The sequence below is a fragment of the Xyrauchen texanus genome, chromosome 5 (genome assembly GCF_025860055.1).
Source record: "Xyrauchen texanus isolate HMW12.3.18 chromosome 5, RBS_HiC_50CHRs, whole genome shotgun sequence".
Taxonomy (NCBI): domain Eukaryota; kingdom Metazoa; phylum Chordata; class Actinopteri; order Cypriniformes; family Catostomidae; genus Xyrauchen; species Xyrauchen texanus.
In genome coordinates, this window is record NC_068280.1 from 53,635,491 (window position 1) to 53,653,576 (window position 18,086).

The 18,086-nt window shown below is 42.7% G+C and overlaps 2 protein-coding genes across 4 annotated transcripts; one reads left to right on the forward strand and one right to left on the reverse strand.

Annotated features, from left to right (window-relative positions):
• Positions 1-67: 67 nt before the first annotated feature.
• On the forward strand, positions 68-15,358 carry setdb2 (SET domain bifurcated histone lysine methyltransferase 2). Of its 3 annotated transcripts, none has more exons than XM_052126438.1 (12): positions 68-134; positions 345-386; positions 462-575; positions 684-770; positions 844-937; positions 1,918-2,685; positions 4,779-4,948; positions 6,923-7,158; positions 10,363-10,408; positions 10,489-10,658; positions 11,114-11,202; positions 15,095-15,358. In XM_052126438.1, the coding sequence occupies exons 2-12, from the start codon at positions 368-370 to the stop codon at positions 15,210-15,212; spliced, it is 1,911 nt and encodes a 636-aa protein (XP_051982398.1). In that variant the 5' UTR covers positions 68-134; positions 345-367; the 3' UTR covers positions 15,213-15,358. The 3 variants fall into 3 exon arrangements, with proteins under 3 accessions (XP_051982398.1, XP_051982399.1, XP_051982397.1); XM_052126439.1 differs by having other exon boundaries at positions 71-122; XM_052126437.1 differs by having other exon boundaries at positions 76-386; positions 15,095-15,357.
• Positions 15,359-17,465: 2,107 nt separating this feature from the next.
• LOC127643682 (histone H2A, sperm) lies at positions 17,466-17,876 on the reverse strand. The gene has a single exon (XM_052126496.1). The coding sequence runs from the start codon at positions 17,874-17,876 to the stop codon at positions 17,466-17,468; it is 411 nt and encodes a 136-aa protein (XP_051982456.1).
• Between the last annotated feature and the right edge of the window lie 210 nt (positions 17,877-18,086).

The following is an 18,086-nucleotide window of genomic DNA, read 5'->3' on the forward strand; positions in this document are numbered from 1 at the left end:
TCTTCAAACGCCTGAGTGAATCGACTCGAATGAATCATTCAAAAGAACCGATTCGCAAATCAAACAACACGAGAGAAGTGAATTGTGGGTGATTCTCGTGTGGATTTAATGAAGTCTTATACGTAATACATTTGGTATTTTTATACAGTTTGCATCTACGTTTCTTCATTTTGATTATGTTTTTAATATATCGCTTGCATCGTTTTGTTGCTAAGTAACGCAGTTGTGAGTTTCACTCAGATTTTCATTCGCGGTATTGTTGTGTAGGTCTTCAATCGTGAGAATATTCTTTCAATTATGTAAATTAATCTTTATTGTGGTGTTTGATCAATCATTTACTGCAGCATATAATCGATCATACAGAGAGATGATCCAGATGGAGTCAGGTAAGATGATCATTACTAATCGATATATGTGATGTGATGATTGATTATTGATCAGAATCTGATGATGTGTTTCAGAGAGAGCACAGATCTTCTGGGAGGATGTGGATGTTGATTCAGTGTTTGATGAACTGCTGGATTTACTGCATCACTTGAGAGAAGCTATAAGAACAAACACTGCCACAGACAAAGGCAAACACACACACACACACACACACACACACACACACACACACACCTCTCATTTATATTTATTTCTAGATGTTATTCACTATAACCTGCACTCATGTGATGTTACAGAGTATGTTCAGGCGATGAAGATCATTCTAGACTCTGAACTGACTGTGGAAAGGGCTGATACCATTGAAGAAGTGCTGATCGATGAAGGTTTGTGCTCCTCTGACCTACACCACAGCTGCTTCATCATCATATTGTTCAGTGTGTGACTGTTGTGTTTCAGATATACTGACAGTGACTGTGTCAGAGTCTCAGAGTCCTGACAGGTTGAGGAACGGTGTCGGGACAGAGGAAGTGCTCCAGAAGGACAGCTCAAGGTTTGGCATCATCAGAGTGATTTTAGACACTGCAGAAAGTACTTCTTTCTCATGCAAAACTCAAACAAGCTGCATAGAAGCAGCGAAACGCCACCCAAAGTGACAAAAACACTTCTACAATTCACAATGTTTGCCTCCGTAATGAGTTATTTATTTCATAGCGTCTGATGTTCTTAAAGGGGTCATGGCATGCATTTTAATATGTTCTTTAAGGCTCACTTAATAATAGTAACGTTTTTGCTCAAAGTCATATATTTATATAACATTTTAAACCCTTTGTCAGAAAAACTCTGTTTTGGTGCTGCTTCTCCTTTTAAGATGTGACAGTACATGCCCACTTTTGTGATTGGCTCTCTGCTCTTGATTGACTCTATTTGCCATTCTGGGCGGGGCTACAGAAGTCCTTAAAGGTAAAGTAGGTGTTGATTAGGGGTGTAACGATCCATTGAGCGTGTCGACCGGGCGCTCCTTGAAACACGAGCTCCAGACCGGTGACTGTATCGGCGTGAGCGCATCGACCGGGCGTTCCAGACCGATGTGCGAGCGCATCTTGATGAAACGTCTGATTTACACCCCTGTTATTGATGTGTAGTTGTGGAGGTGGTCAGATGCAAATGTCAATCATAGTGTGACATCACAATGAGGAAGTCGAGAACGAGTCGTTTTGGCAGATTAGTTTCAACAAATGCACTTTTTGGCAGAGTTCTGAAACTTACAGTATGTTTAAATAATGACCTCTTATATGTCAAAAGATGCCATGACCCCTTTAATATGTTTTTAATATTCTAATCTAGTTACAAATACACAAAGATCTTCATTTGAACGATTGAAGATGGATTCCTTAAATCCCAAGTTTGATCTTCAGTGTAACATCTCCTTTGACAGTAAATCATGACAAAATGTTTCTGTGAACTTTCCCTTGAAGTGTTGCAGGTTCTACACTCATCTGTCTCTGCTGTTCTCCTATGACACATGTGCAGGAACTCGAAGGATGAGTGGAGTTCAGACTACAGCCAGATGTCATCCGCCGGTCGACCTGAAGCCGTGTGTTCCTACGACCCGTCTGCGCTGCTGTCTCCTCTCAGCTTCTGTTCTGAAGAGCCCAAATCACCCGCCACGCTCTTGTACCAACCACACGACTGCAGCCCGGCCTGTGTCCCCCGGCTGCCCGCTCACGCTGACCGCTTCCTGGGTCACAACCCATTACGAGTGCCAATGCTGTGCCAGTTTCAGCGCCAGTGCGCCCGGATCCGTGTGTCTGCAGAGCTGAATGACCACCCATCGGAATGTCAGGACGGAGACGTGCTTTATAAAGCGCCATGTGGGCGGAGTCTGCGCTCGACGGAGGATGTGCTGCACTTCCTGTTGCAGTCCAACAGTCTTGGCATTCTGCAGCCGGACAATTTCACATTTAACCCGCAGATCGTCCCAGATCATCAGGCGCTGTCACATGCACTCGCTGGAGTTGCTCCGGCGGTCCTGATGGAGCGAGACCTCAGCCGTGGCATCGAACCGGTTCCCATCGCGCTGTTTAATGACGTCGACGGGCTTCGGCCGAAAGAGTTTCGCTACCGTAAAGACCGTTGGCCGCATGGCTGCTTCCTCAGCGCAGCTCCGTTTTTCTCAGCGTGCTGCGACTGCACAGACGGCTGCGCAGACGTGCAGACCTGCGCTTGTCTTCAGCTCACTCTCAAAGCAGATGCACATTCATACAAACACCTGCGGCTGAATGAGGCTGTCCGGACGGGGTGAGTTGGATATTAGTTGGCTCTGGTTAGGTGTGTTGAGATACACTAAAACAAACCGGGATAGATCACCTAATACATTCTGTCATCATTTACTCACCCTCATGTTGTTTCAAACCTGGATGACATTTTTCAGACCCAAATTGAAGTCCTTTTTCACAAAAGAACCATAAAAACACAAAGTAGTTCATATGACTCGTGCGTTTGATTCAAAGACACTTGAAGACGTGCGACAGGTCTGTGAATCACAAAACACTGTTTAATAAGTAAATATATAGTATGTGTAGCTCCAGCACGTCAGTGAATGCCGCTGCTCTGTTTACACACACTCGCGGCTATCTTTAGCCTTCACAGCGGTGCGCCATATTGGAGCGCTACTCACGAACAACATCTCAGATGTAGATGCGCAATAGTTCAGTTCATAATATACACTCACCTAAAGGATTATTAGGAACACATACTAATACTGTGTTTGACCCCCTTTCGCCTTCAGAACTGCCTTAATTCTACGTGGCATTGATTCAACAAGGTGCTGAAAGCATTCTTTAGAAATGTTGGCCCATATTGATAGGATAGCATCTTGCAGTTGATGGAGATTTGTGGGATGCACATCCAGGGCACGAAGCTCCCGTTCCACCACATCCCAAAGATGCTCTATTGGGTTGAGATCTGGTGACTGTGGGGGCCATTTTAGTACAGTGAACTCATTGTCATGTTCAAGAAACCAATTTGAAATGATTCGAGCTTTGTGACATGGTGCATTATCCTGCTGGAAGTAGCCATCAGAGGATGGGTACATGGTGGCCATAAAGGGATGGACATGGTCAGAAACAATGCTCAGGTAGGCCGTGGCATTTAAACGATGCCCAATTGGCACTAAGGGGCCTAAAGTGTGCCAAGAAAACATCCCCCACACCGTTACACCACCACCACCAGCCTGCACAGTGGTAACAAGGCATGATGGATCCATGTTCTCATTCTGTTTACGCCAAATTCTGACTCTACCATCTGAATGTCTCAACAGAAATCGAGACTCATCAGACCAGGCAACATTTTTCCAGTCTTCAACTGTCCAATTTTGGTGAGCTCTTGCAAATTGTAGCCTCTTTTTCCTATTTGTAGTGGAGATGAGTGGTACCCGGTGGGGTCTTCTGCTGTTGTAGCCCATCCGCCTCAAGGTTGTGCGTGTTGTGGCTTCACAAATGCTTTGCTGCATACCTCGGTTGTAACGAGTGGTTATTTCAGGCAAAGTTGCTCTTCTATCAGCTTGAATCAGTCGGCCCATTCTCCTCTGACCTCTAGCATCAACAAGGCATTTTCAGCCCACAGGACTGCCGCATATTGGATGTTTTTCCTTTTCACACCATTCTTTGTAAACCCTAGAAATGGTTGTGCGTGAAAATCCCAGTAACTGAGCAGATTGTGAAATACTCAGACCGGCCCGTCTGGCACCAACAACCATGCCACGCTCAAAATTGCTTAAATCACCTTTCTTTTCCATTCTGACATTCAGTTTGGAGTTCAGGAGATTGTCTTGACCAGGACCACACCCCTAAATGCATTGAAGCAACTGCCATGTGATTGGATGATTAGATAATTGCATTAATGAGAAATTGAACAGGTGTTCCTAATAATCCTTTAGGTGAGTGTACATTATAATATACATTTACAAAGCAATAGTTTGTATTCCCTCACAATAACGTTAGAACGCAAAACCTAGTTCCCAGCCTGTCCTCCAAGTCTAAGGTATTATTAAGCTTTCATGTTTTTTTGTCATTTTTGGAGCTTTACAGTCATTGAATGGAAAAGAACTGCTTTAAATAATTCTCCTTTTATGTTTGTGAGTAAATAATGACAGAATTGTATTTTTTTTATATAAACTGAAACTGTGGAGACTGATAATCATCACATGATGTTATTTGAGACATGTGCAGGTGGATTCAGTCATTCAGCATGTTTCTTTTTTGTTGTTTTTAAAGTAAACATGAAATCACTGTTTATTTCTTGATGCATGTTCCTGTATAATTCATCAGTGCATGTGATTTTAAAGAAAATGTTTGGCTCCGCCTCTAAAGCGGTGTGTGTTTTTGTGTCAGGTTGTTTGAGTGCGGCCCGTGGTGCGGATGTGAAAAGAGTCGCTGTCAGAACCGCGTGGTTCAGAGAGGACTGCGCGTGAGGCTGCAGGTGTTTCGTACGGTTGACCGCGGCTGGGCCGTGCGTTGCCGTGACGACCTGGACAAGGGAACCTTTGTTTGTATTTATGCAGGTATATTTATTTCCTACTTTACAGTGATGTTTATTGCTCATTTCAGTGATGGACATTCATCTGCGCTCCGTCTCTGTTTTTATATGTAACATTGCACGAGACATCTTCGACCAGCTGTTCTTTCAGCGTTTTGCACAACGCTGCGTTTTAAGACCGTAAAAACAACGTCAACTTTGAAAAGTGTGTTTCAGAACCTCTACAGTCTGTTCTAGGTGTTGCGCTGCATCTAGTCTGTGAGTTCTATGCAGTTGAAATCATCCCTATGAAAGTCCCGATGAGTACCTCCTGATCTCACAATTCTATTCAATTCAATTTATTGGCATGACAAAAGTACATTTTGTATTGCCAAAGCTTTTTAAAACAACATATAAAATAGTTTAGACCAATTGAATTGTGATTTGATCAAGCAAATATAAAAGGAAAACATTGAAAGTCATTAAAGAAAAACAGATAATAAAAATTATTATGATTAATTATGTTTCAAGTTAACTTTAACTGATGAACTATAAACTGAATTAAACATTATGTACATTCATGTGTGGTGAGAGGTGGGGGGTGGGGGTTAAATAACATTTTTAATAATATATTTATGAATGATCATTCTTTAGTTCTGGTTGTCCCTCAGGAGATGACAGGATGCTTCATATCTTGCTGCTATATTTGCACATTCAGCTTTTTCGCCCAGAATAAAGGGGAGTTTTTCAGATGGGGTGCGATTATTAAATTGGGGAAATACTTTGATAATTTTGGGATAATATTGGTTTCTGATGGTTTCATATTTTGGGCATTCTGTGAGGAAGTGCAGCTCTGTCTCCATCATTCCCAGATGGCAGTGGGAGCACAGTCTCTCCTCACGGGATACCCACGTCTGTCTGCGCCGCCCCATCTCTACGGCCAGACTGTGCTCGCTGAGTCTGTACATCCTCAATGCTTTTCTTAAATTCACATCAGTCACCGTGCTCAGGTAGTTTGCCACGGTGTACTCTCGATTTAGTGCCGAATAACATTCCAACTTGTGCTGATTTTTAATGGTGTTTGTCCAATTGGTGACGTCTTTATAATTTGGTTGGTCCGAATGATTGAGAGTTTGTCCTGAGGTCGTCTGATCTCGGAGGGGACTCCTTGCCCCGCTCAGCTCTTGGTGTTTTAGGGCTTTGTAATGGTATGTGTTGGGGTCACTTGTTTTTAGGTGTTTCCAGAATTTGATGGCTCTTTTTTGGATGTTTAGAAGGAGAGGGTATTGGCCTAATTCTGCCCTGCATCCATTGTTTGGTGTTTTTCTTTGAACTTTGAGTATTCTTTTGAAAAATTCTGAATGCAGAGTTTCAATGGGATGTTTTTCCCAATTTACAAAGTCAAATTTTATAGGTGGACCCCACACTTCACTGCCATATAATGCAATTGGTTCAATTATTGATTTGAAACGTTTAAGCCAAATTTGAATTGATCTTTTAATGGCATAGAAGCCCTTTGAGCTTTCTCTTTGAGTTCATTCACAGCCAAAGTAAAGTTACCTGCTGGAGTGAGTGTCAGGCCGAGGTAAGTGTATGTTTGTGTAGTTTCAATGGTTCTGTGTGAATGTGTGTGTTAGTCCCTGAGATCTGGAACATTTTTGGAAAATCATGACTTTTGTTTTTTGGTGGTTGACTGTCAGGGCCCAGGACTGACCGTAACCCGCCAGCAGATTCAGGCTGTCCTGAAGCCCCTCTTTAGTGGGTGACAGGAGAACCAGGTCATCTGCATAGAGACACTTTATTTCTGTGTCATGTAGAGTGAGACCTCGAATGGGAGAATGTTCTAGTATATTAGCCAATTGGTTGATGTAAACGTTGAAGAGGGTGGGGCTTAAACTGCAGCTGTCTCAGCTGCAGGCTTAAACTGTCTCACTCCTCACCTCAAATCTGTTATTTTCTTTCCAATTTTAACAGCACATTGACTGTGTGTACATTGATGTCAGAATCTGTCTGTCTGCAGGTGTGGTGCTCAGACTGGAGCAGAATGTGGAGGAGCCGGCCGCTCCTAAGAGCCGAGAGCTTGTGTCGGATGATGAAGTGGAGGTGGTGGAGGAGTGGACGCTTCCCTCAGGTGTGAAAGAGACCGTCACAGAGACTCTGGACCGCTCGCCGCCGCTGTATGTTCCTGTGATTCAGAGACCGGCCGATCAGCCCGCACAGAGTCTGGAAACCGACGGACCGCACGCTTCACACAAGGTCTTCAGTACAGAGTGATTACACTAGTGCACACTATAACATTCATTACCTGCTCATGTTTTAAAGGTGCACTCATTAGTATTTGTTGTTTATTGTGAAAGATTGCGATTACAGCCGCTGGAATTAACTAATCGTGAATATTGATGGTCACACAATCCCATTTAAAGGAATAGTTTGCACAGAAATGGTCATTCTCTCATCATTTACTGACCCTTACACCATTCATTCTTCTGTGGAGCACAAACGAAGAAAATTTAATGGAGATATGTGAATGTATATTATACAATGCAAGTCAATGGGGTCCAATGCTTTTAATATAGGCATCATCGAGCATGTTAAAGCACAAGCAAGCGTTATCGAGTTAATTGAACTTTAGAAAAATAATCTTGGGAGAAACCAGACTCACTGTGGGGGCCAGTTCCCCTCTGACTAACCCCACCCTAATCCTAAACCAGACTCACTGTGGGGGCCAGTTCCCCTCTGACTAACCCCACCCTAATCCTAAACCAGACTCACTGTGGGGGCCAGTTCCCCTCTGACTAACCCCACCCTAATCCTAAACCAGACTCACTGTGGGGGCCAGTTCTCCTATGACTAACCCCACCCTAACCCTAAACCAGACTCACTGTGGGGGCCAGTTCCCCTCTGACTAACCCCACCCTAACCCTAAACCAGACTCACTGTGGGGGCCAGTTCCCCTCTGACTAACCCCACCCTAACCCTAAACCAGACTCGCTGTGGGGGCCAGTTCTCCTCTGACTAACCCCACCCTAACCCTAAACCAGACTCGCTGTGGGGGCCAGTTCCCCTCTGACTAACCCCACCCTAACCCTAAACCAGACTCGCTGTGGGGGCCAGTTCCCCTCTGACTAACCCCACCCTAACCCTAAACCAGACTCACTGTGGGGGCCAGTTCCCCTCTGACTAACCCCACCCTAACCCTAAACCAGACTCACTGTGGGGGCCAGTTCCCTCTGACTAACCCCACCCTAACCCAGACTCACTGTGGGGGCCAGTTCCCCTCTGACCAACCCCACCCTAACCCTAAACCAGACTCACTGTGGGGGTCAGTTCCCTCTGACTAACCCCACCCTAACCCTAAACCAGACTCACTGTGGGGGCCAGTTCCCTCTGACTAACCCCACCCTAACCCTAAACCAGACTCACTGTGGGGGCCAGTTCCCTCTGACAAACCCCACCCTAACCCTAAACCAGACTCACTGTGGGGGTCAGTTCCCTCTGACTAACCCCACCCTAACCCTAAACCAGACTCACTGTGGGGGCCAGTTCCCTCTGACTAACCCCACCCTAACCCTAAACCAGACTCACTGTGGGGGCCAGTTCCCTCTGACTAACCCCACCCTAACCCTAAACCAGACTCACTGTGGGGGCCAGTTCCCCTCTGACTAACCCCACCCTAACCCTAAACCAGACTCACTGTGGGGGCCAGTTGCCCTCTGACTAACATCATGAATATAATGTAAATATTACTTGTGTATAGTTAAAATCATGGTTTAAAATTATTAAACTAAGTGTTAAGGGTCAGTGTTTAACAGATTGTGTTTGAACTGTAAGATTAATGATCAATGTCTTTTGAAGTTCATCCTAGATTAACTGCAGAAGTTCACATAGATGCAATTGTCCTTGTTAATTGGCTGATGAAGGCTTTTGTTGGCATATGTTAGTCTATATATTCCATTATAAGAGCGTAGTCCATCAATAGATCGAGGTGATGCAGGCAGAGATCAGGGATGTGAAACGCAGTTCAACCTGGCCGGTAATTTCAGAGAGGTCTATCCTAAGTCCAAGGTTCGGGCAGTGGCATATGAAGTATCTCATGTCTTCTGGTTGGAGTTGGCATCAGTTCATCCTCTGAAGACTGGAGTGATGTCTGGCTAGCACAAGTTGTATATTGTTGTCATCACTCAGAAACATGTAGAAGTGGAGTCCGACACAAAGCAGGAACGGAGCTGGACATAATGGAGAAAATGTACATTTAGCATTAGACAGCACTTGTAAATTTGATCTGATGTCAGACGCTCGAGCCCCCGAAATGCATTTAACAATGTTGGCTGGAGTCTCTATTTCCACGTTCCTTACAATAGAATCACCAATAACAAGGGCTCTTTCAACATGATCCTCAGTGGGTGCATCACTGAGTGGGGAGAATTGATTGGAAACTGTAACAGGAACAGGAGAGTGGTGTCGCTTTGCTAAGTGAGTATGCTGCAGAGACGTCTCCCAAACGCCCTGCTGTGGGGGCTCAATATCTGGAACCAAAGTGTGTGTGTTGCTCCTTGTACCCGCCTGCATTCAAAACAGTATCTCCCATCTTTTCTTTCTCACTAACGTTTGGATGGTTTACTTTCTCTGTCAGCCTGGCTAATTCCTTACATTTATCACATGTAAATCCCTCACTGCTGACGGAAGAAGCTATAGTAAACATGTGGCATGCAATGAAGGAAGAGATAACTTGAGGAGATGGAATGACTTACTGCAGTTGTTTGTTGTTGTTGTTATGGTTGTTCTTGATCGGTGAGGGTTTGGGATTGATGTGGTTCGATGTCATTTCTGATCAGCAGAGGTTTGAGATTGTGTTTTACATGGATAGTATTATTGCATCAGAGGAGAAAAGGAATGCACGCAGTCAAGGTGCAAGATGTAGACAAGCGGAAATAAATAAAATAAAAAAAGAGACAAACTGGTGCACGCTGTAAAATACACCCAGTTGAATCAGTAGAAAATTGGAAAAAAATGAAGCACGCAGTAAAATGGCAACGTTGAACGTATAAGGATAAGCAATGCTAATCAGGCTAGCAAGCTACAAACACCGACTCGTGCAGCCTGCCATACATTTCTGACTCGATGTCGATTATTTTCACTCTTGATTAAAATGATTTTACTGATCCTTAGTTGTTGCAGCACAAAAAGAGATTAATATTCATCTGGTCATGTGATCTCAACCTGGCGGTGCTCATGCATCAATTTAAACAGATTTTTCACAAATACTCTTTACTGTTATGATTTCTTTCTGGTTCAAAATGTAGAAATTAGCAGAACAATCACTGAGAGCACGTCTAATTCAATTAGCCTCAAGCAGCTGAAACGGTACATGTCGATCACTTGCACATGTGCTATTGACTGTAAATCCACTAATGACAGTTGTGTGTTCATGTCTTGAACTGATGTCACTTCCTGTTTTAGGACCAGCAACTGTTAACCGTTACATTGCCAGACTGCAGTGAGACAGGTAAACCGTTACTAATGTCATGTTCTATAATGATCAGCACTGTTTTACAGGAGTTCATGAGATATTTGTGGTGTTTGTAGAGCCGTGTGAAGAGGTTTCGAGGAAGAAGCCCAGATTAACTGAATCAAACGGACTCAATGACGGCACTGAGAAAACAACAGACACGCTAAATAAACTCAGTCAGATCTGTGGCGATGATGTTTATTACCTCGATGCTTCTAAAGAAGGAAACGTGGCTAGATTCATTAATGTAAGTGTCCGTAACAGCACTATGTACATTTACACATGCATACAGTAATGTAATAGTATGATGTCACAGATTTATCCATTTACTCGACACTTACTATTCCTCAGATCCAATGTAAGAAGAGATTTAATCAAGTCTTGATTATTGATAGATTCATGAGTTCAGATTAGCAGTTCTGCTTTCTTCTTTTCAAAAGTTCAGTTTCCAGAAACAATGCTGAAAATTGAATAAATTGCAGATATTAAAGTTAATTGTATGTGTGAGAGATCCTTTACAGCAACTTACAAACAGCAACTTAACATAAAGACCACTGAATCAGCAGAAAGAGTCTTTATCAAATCGATCATATATCAAAATAATATATTATTTGATCTTGGCTTCATGGAAGCTGTCAGTGTGACATCACTAATAAAGAAACATCCAGAAGGAGCCGATCTGAATTCTGTTTCTCACTACAGCACAGCTGTGATCCAAACCTGTTCATCCAGAACGTCTTTACTGACACACACAATAAGAAATTCCCCATCGCTGCCTTCTTCACAAACAGGTGAGAGTGATCTCAGGATTGTGATGTCATCACTCACTCTAATATTCATGTGTATGTTAATGAGACTGAATGTCATGAATACATCCTGGTCATTTTACCCCATAAATAAATCTGAAATGCATGTACGGTATGTTTATTTGTCATATGGGCGTGAAATGTCCTGGAAGTTTTCCTGAGATTTACATAAATATTTAAAGTGTGTGCGCGCGTACGTGTATACGAGTGTAAGTGTGTGCGTGTACATACGAGTGTGTGCGCGTGTGTTTATGTGTGTGTACATACGAGTGTGTGTGTGTGTGTGTGTGTGTGTGTGTGTGTGTGTGTGTGTGTGTGTGTGTGTGTGTGTGTACGTGTGTACATACGAGTGTGTGTGTACGTACATACGTGTGTGTTTGAGTGTGTGTGTGTGTGTGTGTGTGTGTGTGTGTGTACATACGAGTGTGTGTGTGTGTGTGTGTGTGTGTGTGTACGTGTGTGTGTGTGTGTGTGTGTGTGTGTGTGTGTGTACATACGAGTGTGAGTGGATGTATGTGTGTGTACATACGAGTGTGTGTGTGCGTGTGCATACGTGTGTGTGTGTGCGCGTGCGCACACAGTATATATATATATATATATACACACACACACACAAAAACATTATATATTATATTTGTACATACAAAGACATGTATATGAAAATATGTATTTCAAAATGTGAAGCCTATTTTTAGGACCATTTAAGGTTGTTTTCTTTTTGTTTTTTTTGCATTGATATTTTTTGACAATTACATCATGACACACATTCCCCCCATAAAGTTCTTCTTATTTCAGTTTCACTATATTACAGTAAAGAAATACATGTTTTTAATCAGTATAATTTAAAAATAGTTAATATTAACATGTATAACTGCCTTATTTCTATAGTATAAAACTTGAACTATCGCACAGATTTCTGTGATTAATCATGATACATTACAACAAATAATAAAACAGTTTTACAGGTATAAATCTTTGATACATGTATGTGTACATGTCAGTGCTCATGCTGTAAGTCTGCTGGTGTGTTCCAGTGGACGTTTTTAATAACAGGATCAAAGATTCAATTCATATAAAACTTTAGTGTTTTATTCGACACTTTACACACAGGTATAAAACTAATTGAATGAAATCAAAAGTATTTCTCTAGCAACTGTTCAGTTCTGTTATGAACATCATTTTTAATCATTTTCCAGAAGGTCATCCCTTAGTGTCTACAGTAACCAGATTTATTTAGGGGAACATCATGTCTTCATATCTTCAGACCCTAGTGAGTGTGCCAAAAGTGTCTGTATGTGTCAAGCAACAGACTCTGTTGACCATAAAGACCTCTTGACCATACAGACCTCTTGACCATATAGATCATACAGACCTCTTGACCATAAAGACCATACAGACCTCTTGACCATACAGACCTCTTGACCATAAAGACCATACAGACCTCTTGACCATACAGACCATACAGACCTCTTGACCATACAGACCTCTTGACCATAAAGACCTCTTGACCATAAAGACCATAAAGATCATACAGACCTCTTGACCATAAAGACCTCTTGACCATACAGACCTATTGACCATAAAGATCATACAGACCTCTTGACCATAAAGACCATAAAGACCAAACAGACCTCTTGACCATAAAGACCATACAGACCTCTTGACCATAAAGACCATAAAGATCATACAGACCTCTTGACCATACAGACCATAAAGATCATACAGACCTCTTGACCATAAAGATCATACAGACCTCTTGACCATACAGACCTCTTGACCATACAGACCATAAAGATCATACAGACCTCTTGACCATAAGGACCATAAAGATCATACAGACCTCTTGACCATAAAGACCATAAAGATCATACAGACCTCTTGACCATAAAGATCATACAGACCTCTTGACCATACAGACCATAAAGACCTCTTGACCATAAAGACCATAAAGATCATACAGACCTCTTGACCATAAAGACCTCTTGACCATACAGACCTATTGACCATAAAGATCATACAGACCTCTTGACCATACAGACCATAAAGACCTCTTGACCATAAAGACCATAAAGATCATACAGACCTCTTGACCATAAAGACCTCTTGACCATACAGACCTATTGACCATAAAGATCATACAGACCTCTTGACCATAAAGACCATAAAGACCAAACAGACCTCTTGACCATAAAGACCATACAGACCTCTTGACCATAAAGACCATAAAGATCATACAGACCTCTTGACCATACAGACCATAAAGATCATACAGACCTCTTGACCATAAAGACCATACAGACCATACAGACCTCTTGACCATACAGACCATACAGACCTCTTGACCATACAGACCTCTTGACCATAAAGACCATACAGACCATACAGACCTCTTGACCATAAAGACCATACAGACCATACAGACCTCTTGACCATACAGACCATACAGACCTCTTGACCATACAGACCTCTTGACCATAAAGACCATAAAGACCATACAGACCTCTTGACCATAAAGACCATACAGACCATACAGACCTCTTGACCATACAGACCTCTTGACCATACAGACCTCTTGACCATAAAGACCATACATACCTCTTGACCATACAGACCTCTTGACCATAAAGACCATACAGACCTCTTGACCATACAGACCATAAAGACCATACAGACCTCTTGACCATAAAGATCATACAGACCTCTTGACCATACAGACCTCTTGACCATAAAGACCATAAAGATCATACAGACCTCTTGACCATAAAGATCATACAGACCTCTTGACCATAAAGACCATACAGACCTCTTGACCATACAGACCATAAAGATCATACAGACCTCTTGACCATAAAGACCATACAGACCTCTTGACCATACAGACCATAAAGATCATACAGACCTCTTGACCATACAGACCATAAAGATCATACAGACCTCTTGACCATAAAGATCATACAGACCTCTTGACCATAAAGACCATACAGACCTCTTGACCATACAGACCATAAAGATCATACAGACCTCTTGACCATACAGACCATAAAGATCATACAGACCTCTTGACCATAAAGACCATACAGACCTCTTGACCATACAGACCTCTTGACCATAAAGACCATACAGACCATACAGACCTCTTGACCATAAAGACCATACAGACCATACAGACCTCTTGACCATACAGACCTCTTGACCATAAAGACCATAAAGATCATACAGACCTCTTGACCATACAGACCTCTTGACCATAAAGACCATACAGACCTCTTGACCATAAAGACCATAAAGATCATACAGACCTCTTGACCATACAGACCTCTTGACCATAAACACCATACAGACCTCTTGACCATAAACACCATACAGACCTCTTGACCATAAAGACCTTTTTTTTTTTTTTTAATGCATTTGGCAGACGCTTTTATCCAAAGCGACGTACAGTGCACTTATTACAGGGACAATCCCCAGAGCAACCTGGAGTTAAGTGTCTTACTCAAGGACACAATGGTGGTGACTGTGGGGATCAAACCAGCAACCTTCTGATTACCAGTTTACCAGTTATGTGGTTTAGACCACTACACCACCACTCCACCATCACTCATACAGACGTGACACTGCAGAAACTCTTAATGGTGCTAAAAATAGGCTTCTTGTTTTGAAGTGATCTGAGCCGGAGGTCTTGATAAGCTGTTTCTGGGAACCTCATTTAGAATGACATAAAATGATCCGATGTAACGGGGACACAGACTTCACCAGCGCGTTTCGATTCATGACAGGAAGTAGGTCAGAGTTGCACCTGAGTAACCGCACAGAGAACACATGATCAGAAACACACGTGCACTTTATCATTATTATATGTGATGATTTCATTTCTCAGGATGATTAAAGCTGGAACTGAACTGACCTGGAACTACAGTTACAAAGCAGGAAGTGAGCCTGATCATGAGCTGCCCTGTCGCTGTGGGAACAGGAACTGTCAGGAGGTTCTCATCTGAACCACGCCGCAGCGTTTGATGTGGCAATCGTGTTCAATGTTGTGCATTTGGTCAACTTTGACATATACAGCTGCTGTCTGGAGGGTCTTTTGGTTTGTTTGATCTGAAACAGATATTGAAATAAAATTCAAACATGTTAAATATTAAAATATGGCATCTGTGTTTGATTACACAAAGCACAAATAAATAAATAACTATTGGTTATTGAGTAGACATGCACAAGAATATTCCAGCAGTTATCTGAATTGAATGTTACTCTGATTGTATCTTCATGTGTTAACCTGATAAAGCCAATATCATGTGTGTAAATCTGAATTAGACACATGCCTGTACACACATTAGTCTCTGTAATGGGATATTCATCTATATGTTAGGTGATGACCGTAATTGTATCGTAGGTGCGGGACGCTTTTACTAACATCTAATACACTACCATATAAACTGGCAAACACAGTCTCTGGAGGCGGTTCGTGGTTACTCTGACCATGTGCTACATACATGTGCTAATATGAATGTCAGGTGGTGGATGCCCAAGACTGGGCCACCACCTGCATCCAGGAGCTTAATAAGCACATTATATAAGCCCATTTGAGCTCTGTTTGTCCATACAATGAAAGCAAATGGGTGCCATGACACTGCTGGCTGTTCGACGGTCCAAAAGTCACATTTAGGAAGCATAAAAGTTACCCAAACGACTCCGAGTCGATCGATGAATGTCTTCTGAAGCAAATCGACATGTGTAAGACAAGTCAATAATTAAAACTAACTTTTTGAAAACGCTTCCTGTTACCAGTTGACCCATCACGGAGCTGTTGTGTGATGTAAGCGCAATGGGGCGTTCACAACAGGGTGAACCTCACGCCAGAGAACAGAAGCAACAATTTACATTTATGCATTTGGCAGACGCTTTTATCCAAAGGGACTTACAGGTCACTTATTACAGGGACAATCCCCCCGGAGCAACCTGGAGTTAAGTGCCTTACTCAAGGACACAATGGTGGTGACTGTGGGGATCAAACCAGCAACCTTCTGAGTACCAGTTATGTGCCCACTATGCCACCACCACTCCGGTTTTTAAAGTAAAAAACGTTTGAATTACCATTTCAATATTTCTTCAGAAGACTTTAATTGATCAACTGGAGTAAATGTGACTTTTGGACCGTCGAACAGCCAGCAGTGTCATGGCACCCATTATCTTCCATTGTATGGACAAACAGAGCTCAAATGTGCTTATAAAAATCTTCATTTTGGTTCTGCTGAAGATATACACATCTGGGATGGGTTCTAGGTGAGTAAATAAGAAAATAAAATCCAATACTTGGACATTCAAGTGTTATTGCCTTTTATATATGGTGACTTGCAAAAGTATTCAGACCCCTGACCAATTGTCATGTTACGGAATTATAAATGGTACACAAACTCGACATTGGTTTTATGTTGGGAAATATGATAGAAAACCTGAAATTTCAATGCAAGTGCTCAGTCTCATGCGAGAGTCTCTGGAACCGCTCGTCTCCTTACAGGAAATGATTAGCCTTATAAATGGTCTTCAGGCTCCCAGTGAGCAAACATGGTAATGAACCTTTGGGGAAACTGGCTCAGTCCCGCACTGGCTCAAGAACGTGAGATGCCAATATTGTGTAAAATAAACCGTGGTTCAAAGGAGTAAACAGATGTTGCACAACATCCAATACGGAGCACTGTGGCACGCCTAATCTGATAACATGTTTACACGTGTGTAACATGTGATAAGAGCTATGCTACTGCCAGTCCACAAAATGCAAACATGCTTCTCTAACCTAGCCAACGAATTGTGGTCCGTGTTAAAGGCAGCACCAAAATCTAGAAGCAGAATTATGCAGGGGTGGTAAAAGCCATTTGTAACTGAGAAGTTCAGTCTTGGGGGGGGGTTGCACATAACTGGTACTCAGGAGGTTGCTGCTTTGATCCCCACAGTCACCACCATTGTGTCCTTGAGTAAGACACTTAACTCCAGGTTGCTCCGGGGGGATTGTCCCTGTAATAAGTGCACTGTAAGTCGCTTTGGATAAGAGCATCAGCCAAAATTCAAATATTGTACCATGAATTCATCACATGCACCATTTCTATGTGAAGAAATGAATAAAAAGTCTCAACTTAGACATCAGACTTTAAGGGGAAAACCCCATCTTCAGGGTTAGTAAAAACACAGACGTCAAGAAAAGGGAACTTTATTAATCAGTTTAAGTGCTAAAACAATAAAAAGAGATTGATTTAAAAGTCTTGTGACTGGACGTCTTTGCTGGAGGTTTTGGTCTTCTTGGGCAGCAGCTGCGCCTGAATGTTGGGCAGAACGCCGCCTTCAGATATAGTGACGCCTCCAAGCAGGGTGTTCAGCTCCTCGTCGTTCCGCACCGCCAGCTGGATGTGACGGGGAGCAATGCGCATTTTCTTGTTGTCACGGCTTGCGTTGCCCGCCAGCTCCAGCACTTCTGCGCATAGATACTCAATTACCGCCGTCAGATAGACCGCCGCACCAGAGCCGATACGAGCGGCGAAGTTTCCCTTCCGCAGGAGACGTGCGATGCGGCCTACCGGGAACTGAAGACCCGCCCGTGTCGATCGGGACACAGAGGTTTTGGTCTTTGCAGCAGCGGTCACCAGTTTCTTTCCACGACCAGACATTATTAATCTGTAAACAAGAATTTATACAAGCAGCGTCAGGGACTTAAACACTCTCGGCAGGTAAAACTCAAAATCAACAGCACTCAATGAAGTTACACACAGTTCATCACATCCCTCCTTAAATACTCCAGTCATTATGTAACCTTTATAAAAGCGGTTTTATGCTATATGGAGGGTCCCCTCATGGGGGTGGCCATTGAGGAGTCACAT

Bases quoted from the DNA above. Each gene is read 5' to 3' on its own strand.
- setdb2 (XM_052126438.1), top strand. The intron at 10,409-10,488 runs GTAAACCGTTAC...TGGTGTTTGTAG, and splicing joins GCCAGACTGCAGTGAGACAG to AGCCGTGTGAAGAGGTTTCG. The intron at 11,203-15,094 runs GTGAGAGTGATC...TTCATTTCTCAG, and splicing joins GCTGCCTTCTTCACAAACAG to GATGATTAAAGCTGGAACTG.
- LOC127643682 (XM_052126496.1), bottom strand. From the start codon at position 17,876: ATGTCTGGTCGTGGAAAGAAACTGGTGACCGCTGCTGCAAAGACCAAA.